The sequence below is a fragment of the Amblyraja radiata genome, chromosome 8, assembly GCF_010909765.2.
Source record: "Amblyraja radiata isolate CabotCenter1 chromosome 8, sAmbRad1.1.pri, whole genome shotgun sequence".
Classification (NCBI taxonomy): Eukaryota; Metazoa; Chordata; class Chondrichthyes; order Rajiformes; family Rajidae; genus Amblyraja; species Amblyraja radiata.
Genome location: NC_045963.1, coordinates 67,421,531 through 67,439,330, shown reverse-complemented (window position 1 = coordinate 67,439,330; position 17,800 = coordinate 67,421,531). Strand labels below are relative to the sequence as shown.

Genomic DNA, 17,800 nt, shown 5'->3' with positions numbered 1-17,800 from the left:
GACCAAATGTAAAAAAATTCCTGACATAGGATGGTCAGCTATTCATTTCTTAATATGCTATTCTCAAAGGCCATCAGTCTGCATGTTAGTAGTGTCGACTAATGCGCTGTATACTTCTCTACGTCTATATGCCAATGTTGTGCTTTCTGTAGAGTTCACACACTCTCGCTGTGACTTCATGAGTTTCTTCCAAATAGTTTTATTTCTTCTACATTCCATTGACGGGTGGATTGGTATTCAATTGGCCAATATAAGTTACACCTAATTTGTAGGTGAGTGTTAACATCATGGGGTAGTGATGGAAAAGTGGGGAGGATAAAATGGAATTAGAATAGGATTTAATTAAAATAAGGAAGTGATGATCTGTAATTTCTGTGTGGCATGATGGCAGTATTTGACTGCACGGCATCAAGGAACCATAGAGCCATACAGCACAGAAACAGGCCCTTTGGTCCAACTTGCCTGTGCCAACCAAGATTCCCCATCTACTCTAATCCCATGCATGGCCCATATTCCCCCTAAAACTTTCTTATCAATGGAAAGGAAATTACTTGTCCTGGTAAAACAAAAGTCTGCACAAAAGGAAAATGTAGGAGTTGTAGGGTCATACCTCTCAAAGGCAAATGGTTGTGGGAGGGAAATTGTCCTCAGCATCACAGTAGTTCCTTTTGATAGTATGCTGGACTCAATTATCTTCAGCTGCTTTTCAATACAAGGATGGAAGTGAGAATATTTGCTATGATTGTATAATGATTAATTCCATTTACAGCTCCTCAGCAAATGGAAATGCAGCTCCTTGCCAGCGCAACTCCAACTGCGTGGCACTAAAAAGGACAATGGAAATAGGCACATTGGAACACCATCATCTGAATCCCAACCTGGAAACCTATCGCGGTGGGGGGCCTGGGCAGTGTTTGTAGAGTAGAGGGGCCCAATAGAGGAGTTACATAGTCTCCCAAAAGTGGCAATACAGATGGAGATGGTGGCAAAGACAGCTTTTGCTTTGTTGGCCTTCAGCAATAAGGTTGTTGAGTAAAGAAATTGGGACGTTACATTGCAATTGTATTTGGAATATGCTGTACTTGGAGTATTCTATTTAGTTTCAATCACGCTGCTGTAGTAATACTGCCATTAAGCTGAAAATGGTGCAGAAATGATTGATAAGGATATTACCAGGACAAGATTGTTAAGGGCTTGGACACGCTAGAGGCAGGAAACATGTTCCCGATGTTGGGGGAGACAGAACCAGGGGCCAGAGTTTAAGAATAAGGAGTAAGCCATTTAGATCGGAGACGAGGAAACACTTTTTCTCACAGAGAGTGGTGAGTCTGTGGAATTCTCTGCCTCAGAGGGCGGTGGAGGCAGGTTCTCTGGATGCTTTCAAGAGAGAGCTAGATAGGCCTCTTAAAAATAGTGGAGTCAGGGGATATGGGGAGAAGGCAGGAATGGGGTACTGATTGGGGATGATCAGCCATGATCACATTGAATGGTGGTGCTGGCTCGATGGGCCGAATGGCCTACTCCTGCACCTATTTTCTAGGGAGCGATTGGGCCGGCTACGACTTAATTTCTTGTATCATAGGAGATTGAGCAGTGATCTTATAGAGGATTATAAAAATTGCAAATGGCAGAGATGCACATGTTTAAGAAGGAACTGCAGATGCTGGAAAATCAAAGGTAGACAAAAATGCTGGAGAAACTCAGCGGGTGAAACAGCATCTATGATGAACGCACATGGTCTTTTTTCAAGTTAATAGGTGGATATGTATATGAAACAAGCTACCAAAGGAAGTAGTTGCGGCAGGTGCAATAGCAACATTTAAAATCCATTTGGCCAGGAACGTGCAATGGAAAGGTTTAGAGGGATATGGGCCAAATGCAGACAATTGTCAGTAGCATAGATGGATATGTGTCAGGTTATGGGGGTAAGGCAGGAGAATGGGGTTAGGAGGGAGAGATAATTCAACCATGATTGAATGGTGGAGTAGACTTGGGCTGAATGCTGAATGAGTTGGGCTGAAGGGCCCATTTCCATGCTATATGACAGACTCTTTTCTCAGCCTTTCATTGTTCTTGGGTCTAAACCTTGAAAGTATTACTCAAAAGCACATTTAGAATATGTTTACCAGAAGGACTGAAGCAGTTCAAGACAGTGGCCCACTGGCAACACCCAGATCCCAATAATGTTAAAATAAAATCACTAGCCTTTGGAATTGGATCAATTTTATTTTTAGTGGTAATCTCACCACACATGCATAAAGATGATAACATCAATCTAAATAAACTGTTTGGTATAACGTCCTCTTTTTGCTCTAAATTTGACTACGCAATAAGAGACAAACTACCTAAAGGAATATTTCATCTGAAACCATGACCCTTGGTCTAACCCTGAAACAACAGCCCACAGATTAAAGGTTTTTTGTAGCACAGAAGTAAAAAAAAAAGTTTGTTCAAGAATTTGAATGCTGAGGGAGTGCGGGGTTTACAACCCACACCTCAGCCATTCCTCCATGTGTTCTTGGAGTGTTTGATCATGTATTCCTCTGAGACAGTGTGTCACGCTATTATAACAAAAGAGAATCAGTCACTACCTGAAAACATTAAAAGGTATTATTACAAATTCAGAAATCAAACATCTGTAAATTGAGGAATAAATAACAAAATGAGGTGAAACGTAGGAAGAATAAGAAAAAATGTAAAAGCAGTCGAATCCTTAAGATGGCTGGATGAGTTGAAATGTTTGTTCTAAAAGCTAATTCCTCAACACATTGATTAGGCCATCCAGATTAGTGTTCATTTCTAAGTTTAGTTTTTTTGACGGGATGCAGAGTCAGTGGTTATTCTTAGAGAATTATTAGATGTTCAAATTTCTGAATTGTTCAGAGCTCAGTAACCAGAGAACACCAAATTGGAAAATTTCCTCTTCATAAAAATAAGGAAACTGGTCCAGATAGCACGACAGATCTTTAAGGAGATCATTAAGTATGAAGAGAACTTCTAAAAAATCATGTACACAGTCAAGAAGTCAGAATCATTGTAGTTATGAAAAGGAAATCCTATTTTACAAAATTAGAATTTTCTGAACACGAGCAGGGTGGATAAAGTGGAAACTAGTAATGTAGTACATTTTGATTTATAGAAGGCACTGAAAAAAAATCTGCAAAAGAGTTCACAATGCAGGTGTATTGAAATGCATGGATAAATTGGTAACAGAAAACATTGGGATGGATTGATTTTTTGTTACAAGTTGCAACCTGTGGATTGGCACAAGGACTAATGCCAGTGTCCTCTGCTTATTTCTGCAACATAGATCCAACCAGTTCCCCTCTGCTAACACTCCTTTATCTGGTGGAACTTCTCATCCATAACAGTTTCACTTTTGAATCCTCCCACTTCATATAAATCAAAGATGTATTCATAAGCACTTGCATGGGTCCTAGTTATGTCTGCCTCTTTTTTGGTTCCATGGAGTAATCATTGTCCCAAGTCAACTCCAGGATAACTCCCCATCTCTTTATCAGCTATACTGATGACTGCATTGATGCTGCCTTCTGCACCAGTGCAGAACTAACTTTCATCAGCTTCACCCCTAATCTGCCCTCAAATTTACTTGGATCATTTTGAACACCTCTCGCCTTTCTTAAGTCTCCATCACAAGGATGCAATCCCTTTCTGTTTTCTACATCTCCGCCGCCTCAGTCTTCGAGATGAGGCTGTTATCACTACTCAAAATGTCCTTTTTCAGGAAATGCAGCTTTTTCCCCACCCACCCCTCCCCCAAATATCCAAGCCATCACTCGTATGTTCCCTATACCCTGTACTTCTGCTCTCACCCCACCTGCCCCCAGACCTTTCTCCCTGCCACTCTCCACATCCATCAGATTATTCTTTGATATTTCTACCAGCTACATCATGATCCTACTCCTGGTTATATCTTCCCCTTCCCACCTGCTTTCCGGAGGGACCACTTTTTCTGTAATTCCCTGGTTTGCTCACCATTTCCCATCCAAGCCTCTCTGTCCCCAGGCACTTTTGCCTGCAATCATAAGTATATCACCCATCCTCATACCTCTTCCCTAACCTCCAGTCAGGGACCTAAACATTCCTTCCAGGAGAGACCAGATTCACCTGCACCTCTTCCAAGCTCCACTTGCATTGGTGCTCTGGATGTGGCCTCCAATTACAAATGCAGATTACTTTGCCAAGCACCAGTGCTCCATCTGCTGTTGCTCTCTGGATCTCACAATTGCCAACCATTTTAAATGTCTACCCATTCCCACACCAAATATGGTCACTGGCCTCCACTGCCAAGGTGAGCCCTTACACAAACAAGATAAACAGTGCCTCAATCTGCCATGTCTACAACCCATTGAATTCACCAATTTCAGGCCACTCCCACCCTTTTCTTCCCAACTTACACCCTTTCACCGTTTCCCTTTCCCCATTCATCATCTACTCGTCACCTACACGTTCCTTCCACAATCCTAGTACTGCCCAGCCCTTTGATTGTTCCCATTGGCCACATTTCGCATTCAGTTCCATTCTTTACTTTGCTTTTCCATCTGATTGTAGAATCTCCACCCCATCACCTCTCAGCCTCAGTGACTATTTTCATCCTTCCCTCCCCACCTGACATCTGCCAATCGACCCTTTCTCACCTGTATCCACTGATCACTTGTTAGCTCTTGGCCCATCCCCTCCACCTCCTTAGTGTCCATTTCTCTCTATTTCAGTGTCCATTTCAGTCTAGATGGTGGTTCTCTACCTTTTGTCTTTATACAGGATGGAAATGGGCTCTTCAGCCCACCAATTTCGCACCGACCAGCGATCACCCCGTACACTAGCACTATCCTACACACTAGGGACAATTTACACTACAGAATGGGTACGTCTGAAGTGTGGGAGGAAACCGGAGCACCCGGAGAAAACCCCACGCGGTCACGGGGAGAATGTGCAAACTCCGTGCAGACACACCCATAGTCAGAATTGAACCCGGGTATCTGGCGCTGTAATGCAGCAACTCCACTGCTGCACCACTATGCCGGACCTATACCTGACACGCTGACTGCCTATTTCCAACCCACAAATACTGTCTGACCTGCTGGGCTTCTCCAGCACCTCCTTTCTTGGCTACAGATTCCAGCGTCTGCAGTTTCATGTACCTCCATTCCATGTTCAGTCGGGCAAGCACAAAAATGTTAATGCTAATATTACTTTATTTGTAGAAGTATTCCAATATGGCTTAGATACATGGGTAATACAATTTGTACAAATATCAATTTCACATTCAGTTATAAAAGCACAGCAGTATTAATGAGAACAGCTCTTTGTGGCTCCTGCCCTGGTTAATAAAATGTGGTGAATCTGTGTACAGTCATTGCCATGTTAATCTAATGGCATACTGAAAAATGTCACTAACACGAGACAGGAACTGGACAGTGATGTGTTAACACTCGGGCGGTGGGTTTATCATGGGAGAGGAAAGTGAGCTGGAAGGACTCTCCAACCTGGACAATCGGCTCCCAGTTGCTTTAATAATAGGAAGCATATTTATTGGGGGGGGGTCTTCACAAATACAGGAAACATCAAAACCATAATGATACAATGAAGTGTTGAGCATTAATAGTATGCAATACCAAGGCACATCATAGGAAGTTGTTATAGGAAACCAAACAAACCTCAACCAGTAACCCAGTGTAATGGATCTTCACCTGGCCTTTGCCAACATACAACTCCCTTAGACAACGCCACTTCAATTCTTCCAATCCAACAGTTGCAAATAACTAGCCAGAGGCAACTGTATGTCATCTTTGTGAGTATTGGTGACAGATTTGGTAAAACTATAACCTTGGTTTAGAAACATTGCATGGCTCGTCAAACCTGAACAATACACTACCTCTCCATGGGATTTACAAATCTTGTTGCCCCTCCCTCACAATGCAGGTCAGGCTCTTTTGAGTTCTGGCCAATGTGTGTCACTTTAGGACTATTTCACTCTTATCCAAGGTCAAGAGGTTTGTTCTACTTGAATATTTGGGCAAGCATCAAGAACCAAGCCCTAAACAATTTAAAGGGGACTTAAAAACCATTCCACAGTGTTCTAATCAAACCAATGAGAATACCAGTATTTTCAGAATTAAGTTTCACATTAAGCAATATTTATAAAGGAGTCTTTCATCTAGTGAATAAATACTGCAACCATTCCCAGAATGCTCAGATTACAACTCCCTTCCCCACATGGAACCTGCAGGCCGTGGAGAAGCAGCAGTGCTTCAACATCACATGTCGCATTTATCATCAGATCAGGTTAAAAGCAAAAAACATTAGGTTACATAATTATTAGTGTATGTAAAGCTCTTGGATTGATTCAGGATTGTCAATTAACAGGACCATCATGACAGTGGTACTTGGTCTTGTCACAGTAGAGCAAGATTCTCCGAGTCTCCCTGGCTTCTCATTCAGTTCTCCCATTGTCTGGAAATCTGCAAATACATTCACAGGCAAATGTTAGTCTCACAAAGTAGTCACAATTCAATTGTCACAGCAACCTTGAATGCTGCATCAGATCAGACTTTATACTACATTTACACAAGATGCAAAAACCAAGACAAATTAACAATTGACACCAACTCGAAAGCAAAGGAAAACTTAAGTCAGTATGATTTTGCTCCAAACTGAGAAAAACTTGTGGAAGGAGGAACTGCAGATGCTGGTTTACACTGAAGATAGATACAAAATGTTGGAGTAAGTCAGCGGGTCAGGCAGCATCTCTGGAGAAAGGTGATGTTTTGGGTCAAGACCTTTGCTCGGAGCCTGTCCCTCTGAGTTACTCCAGCATTTTGTGTCTATGATGTAAACCTGCATCTGCAGTTCCTTCCTACACTAGGGTCAAGTGTTTTATTGTCGTATGCCCCAAAGCTGAAGAAAAATTCTTAACTTGCAGCAGCACAACAGATATGGAAAACATGGTACTCTGCAAACACCATAATAAAAAGGTTTGGTATATGTAAAAAAACAAACAATAATAGTGCAAAGACAAAAACAATCTCCCCAAGTCTATGAAGTTCAGAGCTTAGTTGGAAGTTATAGTATTTAATGGTTGGGAAGAACCTGCTCCTGAACCCGGACATTAGTTTTCCAGCTCCTATACCTTTTTCCCGATGGCAGAAGTGAAACGAAAGCCACTGGGAAGGGCTTGCAGGAGCTGGACATTTCTGCAGGAATTGGGGAGGCATAGAGAAAATGCTGATGTGGACTGGAAGGGGACCCTAGCAGGGATGACGGTGGAACTTCTCTAGCAGGAATTTCTGGGAATTATTCGGAAGATGCAGGATCTTTTCATTCCAAAGAGGAAGAAAGATTCTAGGGGGAGAAAGAGGCAACCGTGGCTGACAAGGGAAGAAAAGGACAGTATAAAACTAAAAGAAAAGGTGTATAACATAGCAAAGATTAGTGGGAAGCCAGAGGATTTGGAAACTTTATGAGCAAGATGGTAACTAAAAAGACAATACGGGGAGAAAAGATGAAATATGAAGGTAAGCTAGCCAATAATATAAAAGAGTTTCTTCAGTTATATAAAGAGAAGAGGCAAGAGTGGACTCTTGTGGTTGGACTGCTGGAGAATGATGGAGAAGTGGTAATGTGGAATAAAGACATGGCAAAGGAGTTGAATTACTTTTATGCATCAGTCTTCACAGTAGAAGACACCAGCAACATGCCTGAAATTCAAGAGAGTCGGGATGGAAGTTAGTGGAGTGGCTACTAGGGAGAAACTGCTTGGGAAGCTGAAAGGCTGTGAAGGTGGATAAGTCACCTGGACTGCATCCTAGGGTTCTGAAAGAGGTGGCTTTAGAGATTTGGGGCGGGGGCATTGATCGTGATATTTTAGGAGTCAGGAGTGGTCCCAGATAATTGGAAAATTGCCAATATTACCCCGCTGCACAAAATGTGATCAGGGCAGAATAGTGGGAACTATTGTCCGGTTAGTCTGACTTTGGTGGTTGGTAAGATTTTAGAGTCCATTATAAAGGATGAGATTACGGAGGTTCACGATAAAATAGGCCGTAGTCAGCATAGCTTTGTGAAGGGGAGGTCTTGCTTATCAAATTTGCGGGAAATTCTTAGAAGAGGTAAATAGCAGGACAGACAAAGGAGAGTCAGTAGATGTTGATTTTCAGAAAGCCTTTGATAAGGTGCCACACATAAGGCTGTTAAGGAAGATGAGAGCCCACGGCATTAAAGGGCAGATACTGGCATGGATAGCAGGTTTGCCATAGAAGGCTGTGGAGGCCAAGTCAGTGGATATTTTTAAGGCAGAGAGGTAGATAGATAGATACTTCATTAGTACTCCTCTGCGTCATCCTTTCCAAAAATATCAACCATCTTTTTATCGGCTCCGATTCAAAACTCTGGCAATCCCTCCTCAAAAGCACAGTGGAAGCACTTCCAGCAGAAGGACTGCGGCAGCTCAGTGCCACCTTCTTCAGGGTAATAAAAGCTAGCCTCGCCAGCAACGCCCAAATTCCAAAAAAAGCTAAAAACATAAGCAATTTTGGTAACTGCAGGTGATATTAAGGGGACAATGACTTGGTGTGAAGACTACCTAGCAGGTGTAAGATTTGAAAATTATAGCAATATAACTTTCTGCCAAATCAAACAATGAAAAGTTCAAGTACTCAACAATTAAAAGCATTTGAATAGGTACATACCATATTTCTCGGCAATGAAGACGCTATTTTATTCCCTAAAATATGGCCTGAAAATCTACCTGCGTCTTGGAGGCTAAAGGTTAGATTGTTAGCCAGAAAGATAGACTTGGCTATCACTCAGTACAGCGGCTGTAAAAGGACAGCACTGCTGGGGGGGGGAAGGAAGAAGAGTTCCTACTGCAGTGTGTAGGGAGTCTGGCCCGGGTTAGCACGGCTGGGCCGCCAGGGGTAAAGTTGCGGGGAGGGCGGTGCGTTGAGAAGGAGGGGGTCGGGGATCATGCCAGCAACTCACTCAGTAGCTCGGGTGGCTGCATGCGGGTGCCGGGACCGGACAGCGGAACTGCAGATGGACCTGGGGTTTGCAGGCGACCTGGGAACTGCAGCTAGTCCCGGGACTCGCAGGCAACCTGGGAACTGCAGCTAGTCCTGGGGACGCGAGGGATCTGGGAACTGCAGAAAACTAATTGAAAAATGTGAAAACTATATTATAAGTATGTATTATTACTAATTTATATTATTAGTACGAATTGTTACTAATTACTAATTTAGTTAGTATGTATTATTACCTCCATTTATTAACTATGGCGATAGATGTGGCCCGCCATGCGCTCACAAACATGGGTGGAAAAAAATGCAAAAAGGTTGCCGACCCCTTGACTAAACAAAACACTTGATCCTGTCCCGCCAGCCTTTTGTCAAAATTTAGCAACTCAAAATGGGGGTGCGTTTTTGACGCAGGTGCGTCTTCATTGCCGGGAAATACGGTAGATGAGAAAGGTTTAAAGGATATGGGCCAAATACAAGCTAATGGAACTCGATTAGATTGAGCACCATGGTCAGCATGGATGTGTTGGGCTGAAGGGCCTATATCTGTGAGTATAATTCCGACTCTTCCAAACATAATCCAGACTTTAGCACTAAAATAGATTATCCAAATAGATTTTAAATAGAAGCTTCACTCTGTCACACCAACAAATGTACAGTAAACCCTCGTTATAACAGACCTGGGGTGTGTTGGATGGCTGATTGCTTTAACCAAGTAAGGGATACCGGGTGATAGAGTATCATTGTGCAAGTAGTAGAAAGAACCGCTGGTGCTGGTTAATACACAAAAGGACAGAGTGCTGGAGTAACTCAGCAGATCTGGCAGTATCTCTGGAGAACATAGGATAGGTGACATTTTGGGTTGAGATCCTTCAAGTTCTAGGTCTGGAACTGGGCCTGGAATCCAGGCTGCTACTGGTCACGGGGAAGGCGAGGATCAGCGAACTCATTGGTAGTTGCCTGCGGGCAGCTGGAATGCAGGTTGGCGATGGCAGGAATGGCCGGGAATAAGCCGGGAAGGCGGTGCGAGCTAGGGGTGGCGCGGCAGCCTGGCCTGGTGGAAAGGTCGGTAGGTCCGCCTGCTCTAACCAAAATCCCTTATAGAGAGGTCCATAATAATGAGGGTTTACTGTAATAGAACATAGGGCACTGTTCAAAGAACAGGTCAGTTCTCCTTTGGAACTAATATCTATTCCGCCAAATTGTGTGGTCATTCTTCTGTTACATTTGTGAAACCTTCCAATATCAACATTCATTTACATTGTGTTAAATACAACTTAAAATATCTTGGCACATACATACCTTAATTGCTACAAAGTTTTCTGGGATGCCCAATGTAAAAGATAACAAGCTTCAATCTAAATTTTAAATTAAAAAACGGATTCAAGCCTGTTGAAATTCTGTTTAACTGATAGGGAATTTGGAGTTTAATGAAAGATACGAGTTTAAATTTGGAGTTCAATTTAGACTTTAGAGTCAGAGGCATACAGCACAAAACAGGCCCTTCGGCCCAACTCATCAATGCCGACAAAGATGTCCCATCTAAAATAGTCCCCTTATGCCCATAGAGTTTGAGCTGCACAACGATGGAATCATTTACCAATCTATCGTCGTGTGAAAAAGTTTAGTGGGCAAAAAATGAATCCGAAATGCATCAAGATTTATTTTCCATAATACGAGCTTCACTTGCCTCAAGAAGGTGTTTTCTCCGCTGCATCTTTTACAAATTCGGAAGCAGCTGGCTTCGCCTCCACTTCCTGGGTTTTCTTTTCATTTGTCCCCGGCGTCTGATTTTGGCCCGTCTCTTTGCCCTCTATTAGAACCATTGTTTCCACCTCAATTGCAGCCAGGTTTTCATTTAGCAGTGTCTGCTCTTCAGCTATTTGTTGGGTTGTTTCGAGTTTGATTCTCTCTACCACTTCCGTAGCATGAAATATTCTTTCATGTTCCTCCAAGGAAAAGCAACTTTCAGGTTTGATCACATCTATAGAGACTGAAATATTGTCTGAAGTACCATCAGACAATTCCTTTGCTTGCTTAGTCTGCACTGATATAAGAGTTTCAGTCTCAATTGGCACCTGATCACCTCTTACAGTCGTCTCGGATACCACCTCCACTGACTGCATTACAACTTTTCCTTCTCCTTCAATGCCCTTACTTCCTGAAGTTTGCAATATGTGATCAACCACTTCACATGTTCCTTCAATCGCCAGATCCTTTTGTGGCCCTGGTAAATCTTCCTTCTTCTTTGTACTCTCTTGTCCTTGCATCTGAACTACCAGAGCATCTTGACTGAAAGCCTGAGCAGTTTGCATGTTCAGCTGCTCAGTTGCCAGAGCCTGACTTGCTTCTCCCTCGTTCTGCGCTTCCAAACACTCCGATATCTGTGCAACATTTTCTTTGATTTTGCAGTCAGCCGGCTGATGTTCAAGTTGTTCTTTCACAAAGCTCTTGACCATTTGTCCGTCGAGTGTTGAGCCCATCTCAGAGCCATCGGCACTGCCCGACACGTAGCCCGAGGCCATTTCTATTGCAGACTCCACTAAGACAGCCGCAGTCACTGCTATTGAAGTTTGATTAACGTCCTCAGATAGAAGCACGCCCCGATCCACAACACACTGCTCGGGAATCTCTGCCGCTGTAGTTGTTAGCGTCTCCGTGATGACCCCCTCCTTCACAGAAAGTGCAGTCACCATGAAAGTCTCCTCACAAGACTCCGAACTATTATCTATAGGTAGGTCCTCCATTGCAGTCACCGTCTCGTTCTGTATAAGTCGGCATTCATCAGTAATAGCAGCGTGTAATGTGACTTTGGGGGCACTCTCAACAGTTGGACAGATTGTTTCAGTAATTAATTTGACAGTTGCGTGACTGTACTCCACCTTAGTCTGTGGTTTGACCGACGACTCAGTGTTTTTAAGTAGTATAGAAGCAGCCATATTTTGAACATTGGGGACTATCACGGATAGCATGTCACTTTGGATAAGGTCATCAGCTGTAAATTGCATCTTTTCAGGGGACTGGAGTTCGCCCTGTGCTGGTTTGTCCTTGCCCTGGGAGGGCAGCTTACTCTCCACTCCACCTGTAGCCTGCTCCGGGCTCCTACTTTCACCTCCGTTGATCATGTTCAGTGGCTCGCTAGTTACTTCCGTTTCAACTTGTTTGGTTGCCGTCTCTGTTGTGGCCATTTCCACGAGTAGTTCTTCAGGCTTCTCCCTTGGAGGGGTTTCACAGCAAACTCGGGACACCTCAACCAACCCAGTGTCCATTTCTTCAGAGGGAAGGAGAGTCTCTTCAACTTTGGGCTGCACGGACTTCACACCTTCCAGCACATCACAGACAGTTTCACTGGTCACATCAACGCTTGCAACTTTAATTATGGCGCTTTTGTTTGTTTCTTTGCATGGTCCTTCAATGCTAGTGGGCAATAGGATTTGTGGGGCTGAACCCATTACATCAGCAGGAGGTTCCTGAGCTCTCTGCTCCTCAGCAAGCCCTTCACAGACGGCCTCTTCCATTCTCGTTTCCAGCTTCTCTGCGACAACTCGCTGATCCTGCTGGACTTCCACAGTCTGTTGTAGGATCTCAACGGCCACAAACTGCTCCTGAACTACTTCAGAGATGATTACCTGTTGTACTTCCTCTTCGTTTCTCTCACTAGCCCCCTCCTGCGAAGCTTTATCTTCTCCTCCTTCCTCAAGGTCACTCTTCCTCTGTTCTACGCTCACCTCCACTGGAGCAGATTGGGCCATTTCACTACACGCCACATCCACTCCCACCACTGGTGTAACTTCAGTGGTCTCTTCAGCACACACCTTGGTTACTCCCACTGGGGCAATGTCCATCTTCTCCTCACCATCTAAAACTTCAGATGGATCGGCAGAAGTGACTTTGATCGTCTTTTCAGATAGAACCTCAGCCGCGCTCACTTGAGTGATTTCAGCAGGCTCCTCACCGGATACAATCTTAGTAGCTCCAACTGGAGGGAGTTCTATTGGCTTTTCACTGCACACGGCCTCCATCATTCTGACTGCTGGAAAGATTTTGACGGGCTCTTCACAAGGTAGTGCCTCCGAGACAACGGCTGTGGTGATTTCAGAGGTCTCCTCGCTGTATCCCACCTGCGTCACTCTCTGGCTGATATCAGCAAGTTCGTCACCAACTATCATCTCAGTTACTCCCACCAGAGTGATCTCAGTCGTCTCTTCACTGCACACCCCCTCTGCTGCTTCATCCGGACTGGTTTTATTGACTTCTGTGAACATCACATCTGTCACTCCGATTGCTGGAGTGATCTCAATGGGTTCTTCACCTAATTGAGCCTCAGCTACTCCCACCGGAGTGAGTTCAGTTGTTTCTTCATTACTCCGCACTTCAGTTACTCCCACAGCCGGAGCGTTTACAATGGGTTCTTCACCCAATAGAGCTTCTGTTACTCCCACTGGAGCGAGTTCAGTGGTCTCTTCACCACACACCCTCTCGGTCACTCCCACTGCTGAAATGGTTTCAAGAGGCTCTGCACAACTCTTGGTCTCGCTCCCTTCCACTGCAGTGATTTGGTTGGTTTCTTCACCATGTAGAACCCCAGTCACACTTGATGGAGTAACCTCAATGTGTTCTTCACTTATCTCGACTGCTCTCATGTCCACTGGCTCCACGATTTGCCTAGTCTCTTCAACAAATACCGTCTCAATCACACCCTCTTCAACCTTTGCTGGGGCTTCTGCACTCTGTTCCTGTACCTGCTGAACCTCCTGGACACCTGCATCCTCCGAGCCTTCGCCCAAGATCTTCTCCGCTCCCATCTCTGGAGCATTTTCAACGACTTCAACCTTTCCTATTCCTTCCTGTTCAGCATCACCTGGAGTCACGTCACCCACTTGCTCCGTTGCTGCCTCTTCATCCCTGGTGACTGGGTCTGGGATTACCTCAGTCTCTCCGCTTTCCACGACTTGCTCTGCTCCGGTCTTCTCCACCTGTGGAGGTGAAACATCAGTTGTCTGGTGTTCTGTCTGATCTCCCTCCTCAGTGGCTTTGACAGACTGCACCCCAGCAACCTCTGGTTCCTCAACGTCCACTCCGTGACCAGTCCCTGAGGTCTGCACTAGTACAATTTCCACTATTTCGGTTCTCACGGCCACGCCCTTGCTCATAGTTGTGGTTGTCGTGCTCTCGTGGGTCACGGCGTTCGTGTGGATCACGGACAACATTTCCTCGACCTCAGCCACTGGCCGAGCGGCGGCCTGTGCTGCAAGTGTTTCCACCTCCTGCACAACTGCAGCTGGGGCGCTGCTCTCCGCCTCGGTCCCCTGCTGCACTACTGGCACGATCACTTCACCAGGTCCATCCCGGACATCGCCGGGTGCGGGAGCCCCAGTCATCGCTGGTCCGGAGATCTGTTCGGCTGCTTTCTGTGCACATTCTGCCGCCAGTGTCTGAGCAGCGAGTGGCTCCTGTTCGCACGGGATTTTCCCGGTGGGAATCTCCGGCTCCGATTCGGCACCTTGCGTGCTGGCCTTGCATGCCGTCTGGTAGCAGGACCCGACCAGCTTCACCTTCTCCGCAGCCTCTTCCAGCACCTCCTGGGTTTGCCTGCTCACCACAGCCTCGTCCTCTTGGACGGGCGTGCCCTCTGCAGTCGTCACCGGCGTCTCGGTCAGCTGCGAGACTGCCGAGACCATCTCCTCAGTGAACGACTCGTCTGCCGGGTGGTCAACTGCCGCTGCTCCCTTGGCGAGAACCACCTGAGCTTCCTCAGCCACCTCATCTGGTGCGATGTCGCCTGCCTCTTCCACCGACATGGGCTTGTGACCATCTTCTGTTTGTTTCTTTGCCTCCGGGGCCTCCTCAGCTACCTGATCTTCAACCACCTCCTTGATTACATCCGAAACCACCGAAATCCACGACGGAGACCTCTCGTCCACACTGCTCTTGATGCCTTCCAGAGATCCATGTTCCCCTGCGACGGTCGGCTCACCGCCCAGTTCCCCTGTTTGAGCGGCATCAGAAGTGGTGATAACTCCATCCACCTTCTGAACCGCCTCGAGCCCTGCTCTCAGCCTCTCCTCGTGCTCCCTCTCATCGTCCACCGCAGCGTACTCGGTGAGTGGCACCACTGCCGGTGTCTCCGATTCATCTTCGCTCTTGCTTCCTCCAAACTCTGCCCATGCCGCCTCTTTACCCACGGACTCGCCCTGAAGTTGCTCGGGCTTAGCATCCGACCTCTTCTTTTTTCTGCCCGGGATCAATTTCTTCAGAGACACCCAGGATTCGTCCTTGGCAGCCTCGGCTTCCGGAAGAGCGGCTTCCGGGCAAGGCACGGATTCCTCCACGCGCTCTTCCAGCTTGGACTTGGACTTGCGTCTGGAGGTCACCAGTCTCTTGAAGGATTCCCAAGTGGAGATGGCCCCTTCCGGAGCCTCACCTTCCACAGGACTCTCAACACATTCCGGAGATGCTTCTCCTTGCTCCTGATCAGTTGCTTGTGGGCTGCTGACTTTCGCCTCCTCAGTACTGTCTTGTGCTTGGCCATTTCCCTCTGGACTTTGGGCCTCCTCGTTTGACTTCTGAAGCTCCGACTCGGACAGTTTCCTCGTCCTCTTCTTTGAAGACCCGACACAGATCAGCGCTTCCCAAGTCACGGGGGCATCCGCTTTCTTTTTTGGGTCCTCGACGCTCCGTTCCAACTTCTGCTCCTCGCCATTGGACTTGGGTTCTTCTTGCTTCTCCGAGCCAGTGCTCTCCGCAGAGGAGATGGTGGCGCTCTTCACCTTGTCGTTCTGCTCGTCGTCTCGGTCGCTCTCCGACGGCCCTTTGGGTCGTTTCCTGGGGGTCACCAGCTTCTTGAAGGAGGCCCAGGCAGTGATGGGTTCCTTCCTCCTCTCCCCATCAGCACCGCCGTTTGCGTCCTCCTGCTCTGCGTGCAACAAACCCGATTCCGTCGTTTCTGCTGCAATTCCCTCGCCCGTTTCCTCCAGGAATGTTGGCGGGCTGTCTGGCTTTTGGCCATCGGGGCTGCCTTCGGATTCGGTGGAAGACTGCAATTTTGTCTCGTCGTCCGTGTCCCTAGCTCTGGCCTCCCCTTTCTTGCCTTTTGCCTTCTTACCGGACAGTTTCTTGATGCTGCTGCTCGTGAAAAGCTTCCTTAGTGGGCTGTCTTGCTGCTTGGAGCTTTGTGAAGACAGGAGCTCACTCTCAGCGGCAATGGGTTCTGAAGGTTTCTCTTGGGCCATCTCCTCATGTTGGGCTTGAAGCTCCGTTGCAGCTTTGGGGGCAGCAGACTCTGCAATCACTGCTCCCTCTGTTGATTTTCCAATGCTGGAGATGACCTGGCCCGTCCCTGTATCCGTGGCAACCAAGTTCTCTGTGGGGACACCAACCTCGTTTGTTTCCGAGGTCTTGCTTTCTGCCATGGTCGGTGGCTCGCTTGCCACCCTAACGCATGCTAACTCCGAGGTGAGGTCTTCAAACTCCTCCTCTCCCCCTCGATTTTCTTCCGGTGCTGGAACAGCCAGGACTTCAGCCGCTTCCTGGGAAGTGGAAGGCTGTGCCTCAGGTCCGCGCTCCGTCTCCCCGCTCCCCCCAGCTTCAGCGGCAACGGCTTGCTCCCCGTTTGCTTCCGTCTTCTCCCCGATGATGAGCGGCTCGTCCTTGGCCTTCTTGAAACTCTGCTTCCTTCGCAACCCCGAGAAAAAGCCTTGCTTGAAAAACCTCTTCAGCGGCGAGTCGACGGCAGGGGTCTCTGCTGCGTTGCCACTTGTCTCCACGGCTGCCGGCGGTTCCTCGGCATCTGGTGGTTTGGTTTCTTCTTGCACAACCTTCTCTTCCACTATTTCCGGTGAGAGTATCTCAGGTGGACTTCCCTCGGCCTCATCGATGGGACTTCCATTGGCTTCTGTGCCTCCATCCACTGCTTGCTGGGATTCACCGCCCGTTTCCCCTGCCCTGCCGTTTTCTTCCCTGGTCACGGTTAGCAGCTGGACCGGCTCAGACTTCACCGGCTTCTCCTTCTTCATGGTGAACTTCAAGCCGACAAACTTGAAGACCTTCTTGAAGCCAATCTCAGCTGCCTGCACATCCTCGGCCTGCTCTCCCGTGTCCTCCTGCAAGTCCCCTCCCTCCTGGGCGTTTATCGGCTCTCCACTTTCACTCTTGATTGGGACCTCCTCCTGGTTTAGCTCCATTTCCTCCATCTCTTCCCCTTCAGATACAACTGCAGGGTCTCCTTGTCCAACTGCAACACAAATACCCAAGTCACGTCACAGAACCAGACTTTTGATGGTATACAAAAGACAATGAACGCAATTTTCAAGTAACATAGAAACATAGAAATTAGGTGCAGGAGTAGGCCAGGTGTAACTCAAGTACACTGTTCAAATAGAGATTCCAAAGCCAACCACCACTCAAGCTGAACTCTGAATCCTTCTTCATGAAACATAGAAAATAGGTGCAGGAGTAGGCCATTCAGTACTTCGAGCCTGCACCGCCATTCAATATGATCATGAAACACCTCCACTTGGATTATGCTTTACCCTTTCTACAAAGACATGTACTGTAGATTTAAGGTGATTGATGTGGAAATCCTGGTTTTGCACAGTGCCAGTATTTAGAATTTACAGAGCCAGAGTCATACAGTGTGGAACCAGGCCCTTTGGCCCAACTTGCCCATGTTGATCAACATGCCCCATCTACACCGTTTCTGTTGTGATAGAACCTGCCTCAATTACCTCCAACTGGCAGCTCATTCCATATACCTACCATCCTTTGTG

General features: G+C 46.7%; 1 protein-coding gene across 3 annotated transcripts in view; it reads right to left on the bottom strand.

The window, feature by feature from the left end:
• Positions 1-5,198: 5,198 nt before the first annotated feature.
• Positions 5,199-17,800, bottom strand: part of akap12 (A-kinase anchoring protein 12) — a 102,791-nt gene continuing 90,189 nt past the window's right edge. For 2 of the 3 annotated variants that reach the window (XM_033026142.1, XM_033026144.1), the window contains 2 exons: positions 10,723-17,265; positions 5,199-6,482 (listed from right to left, as the gene is read on the bottom strand). In XM_033026142.1, the coding sequence (XP_032882033.1) occupies positions 10,724-17,265 (6,542 nt within the window). In that variant the 3' untranslated portion in view covers positions 5,199-6,482; position 10,723. The remainder of the gene's footprint in view (positions 6,483-10,722; positions 17,266-17,800) is intronic. The other variant, XM_033026143.1, reaches the window with a different exon arrangement.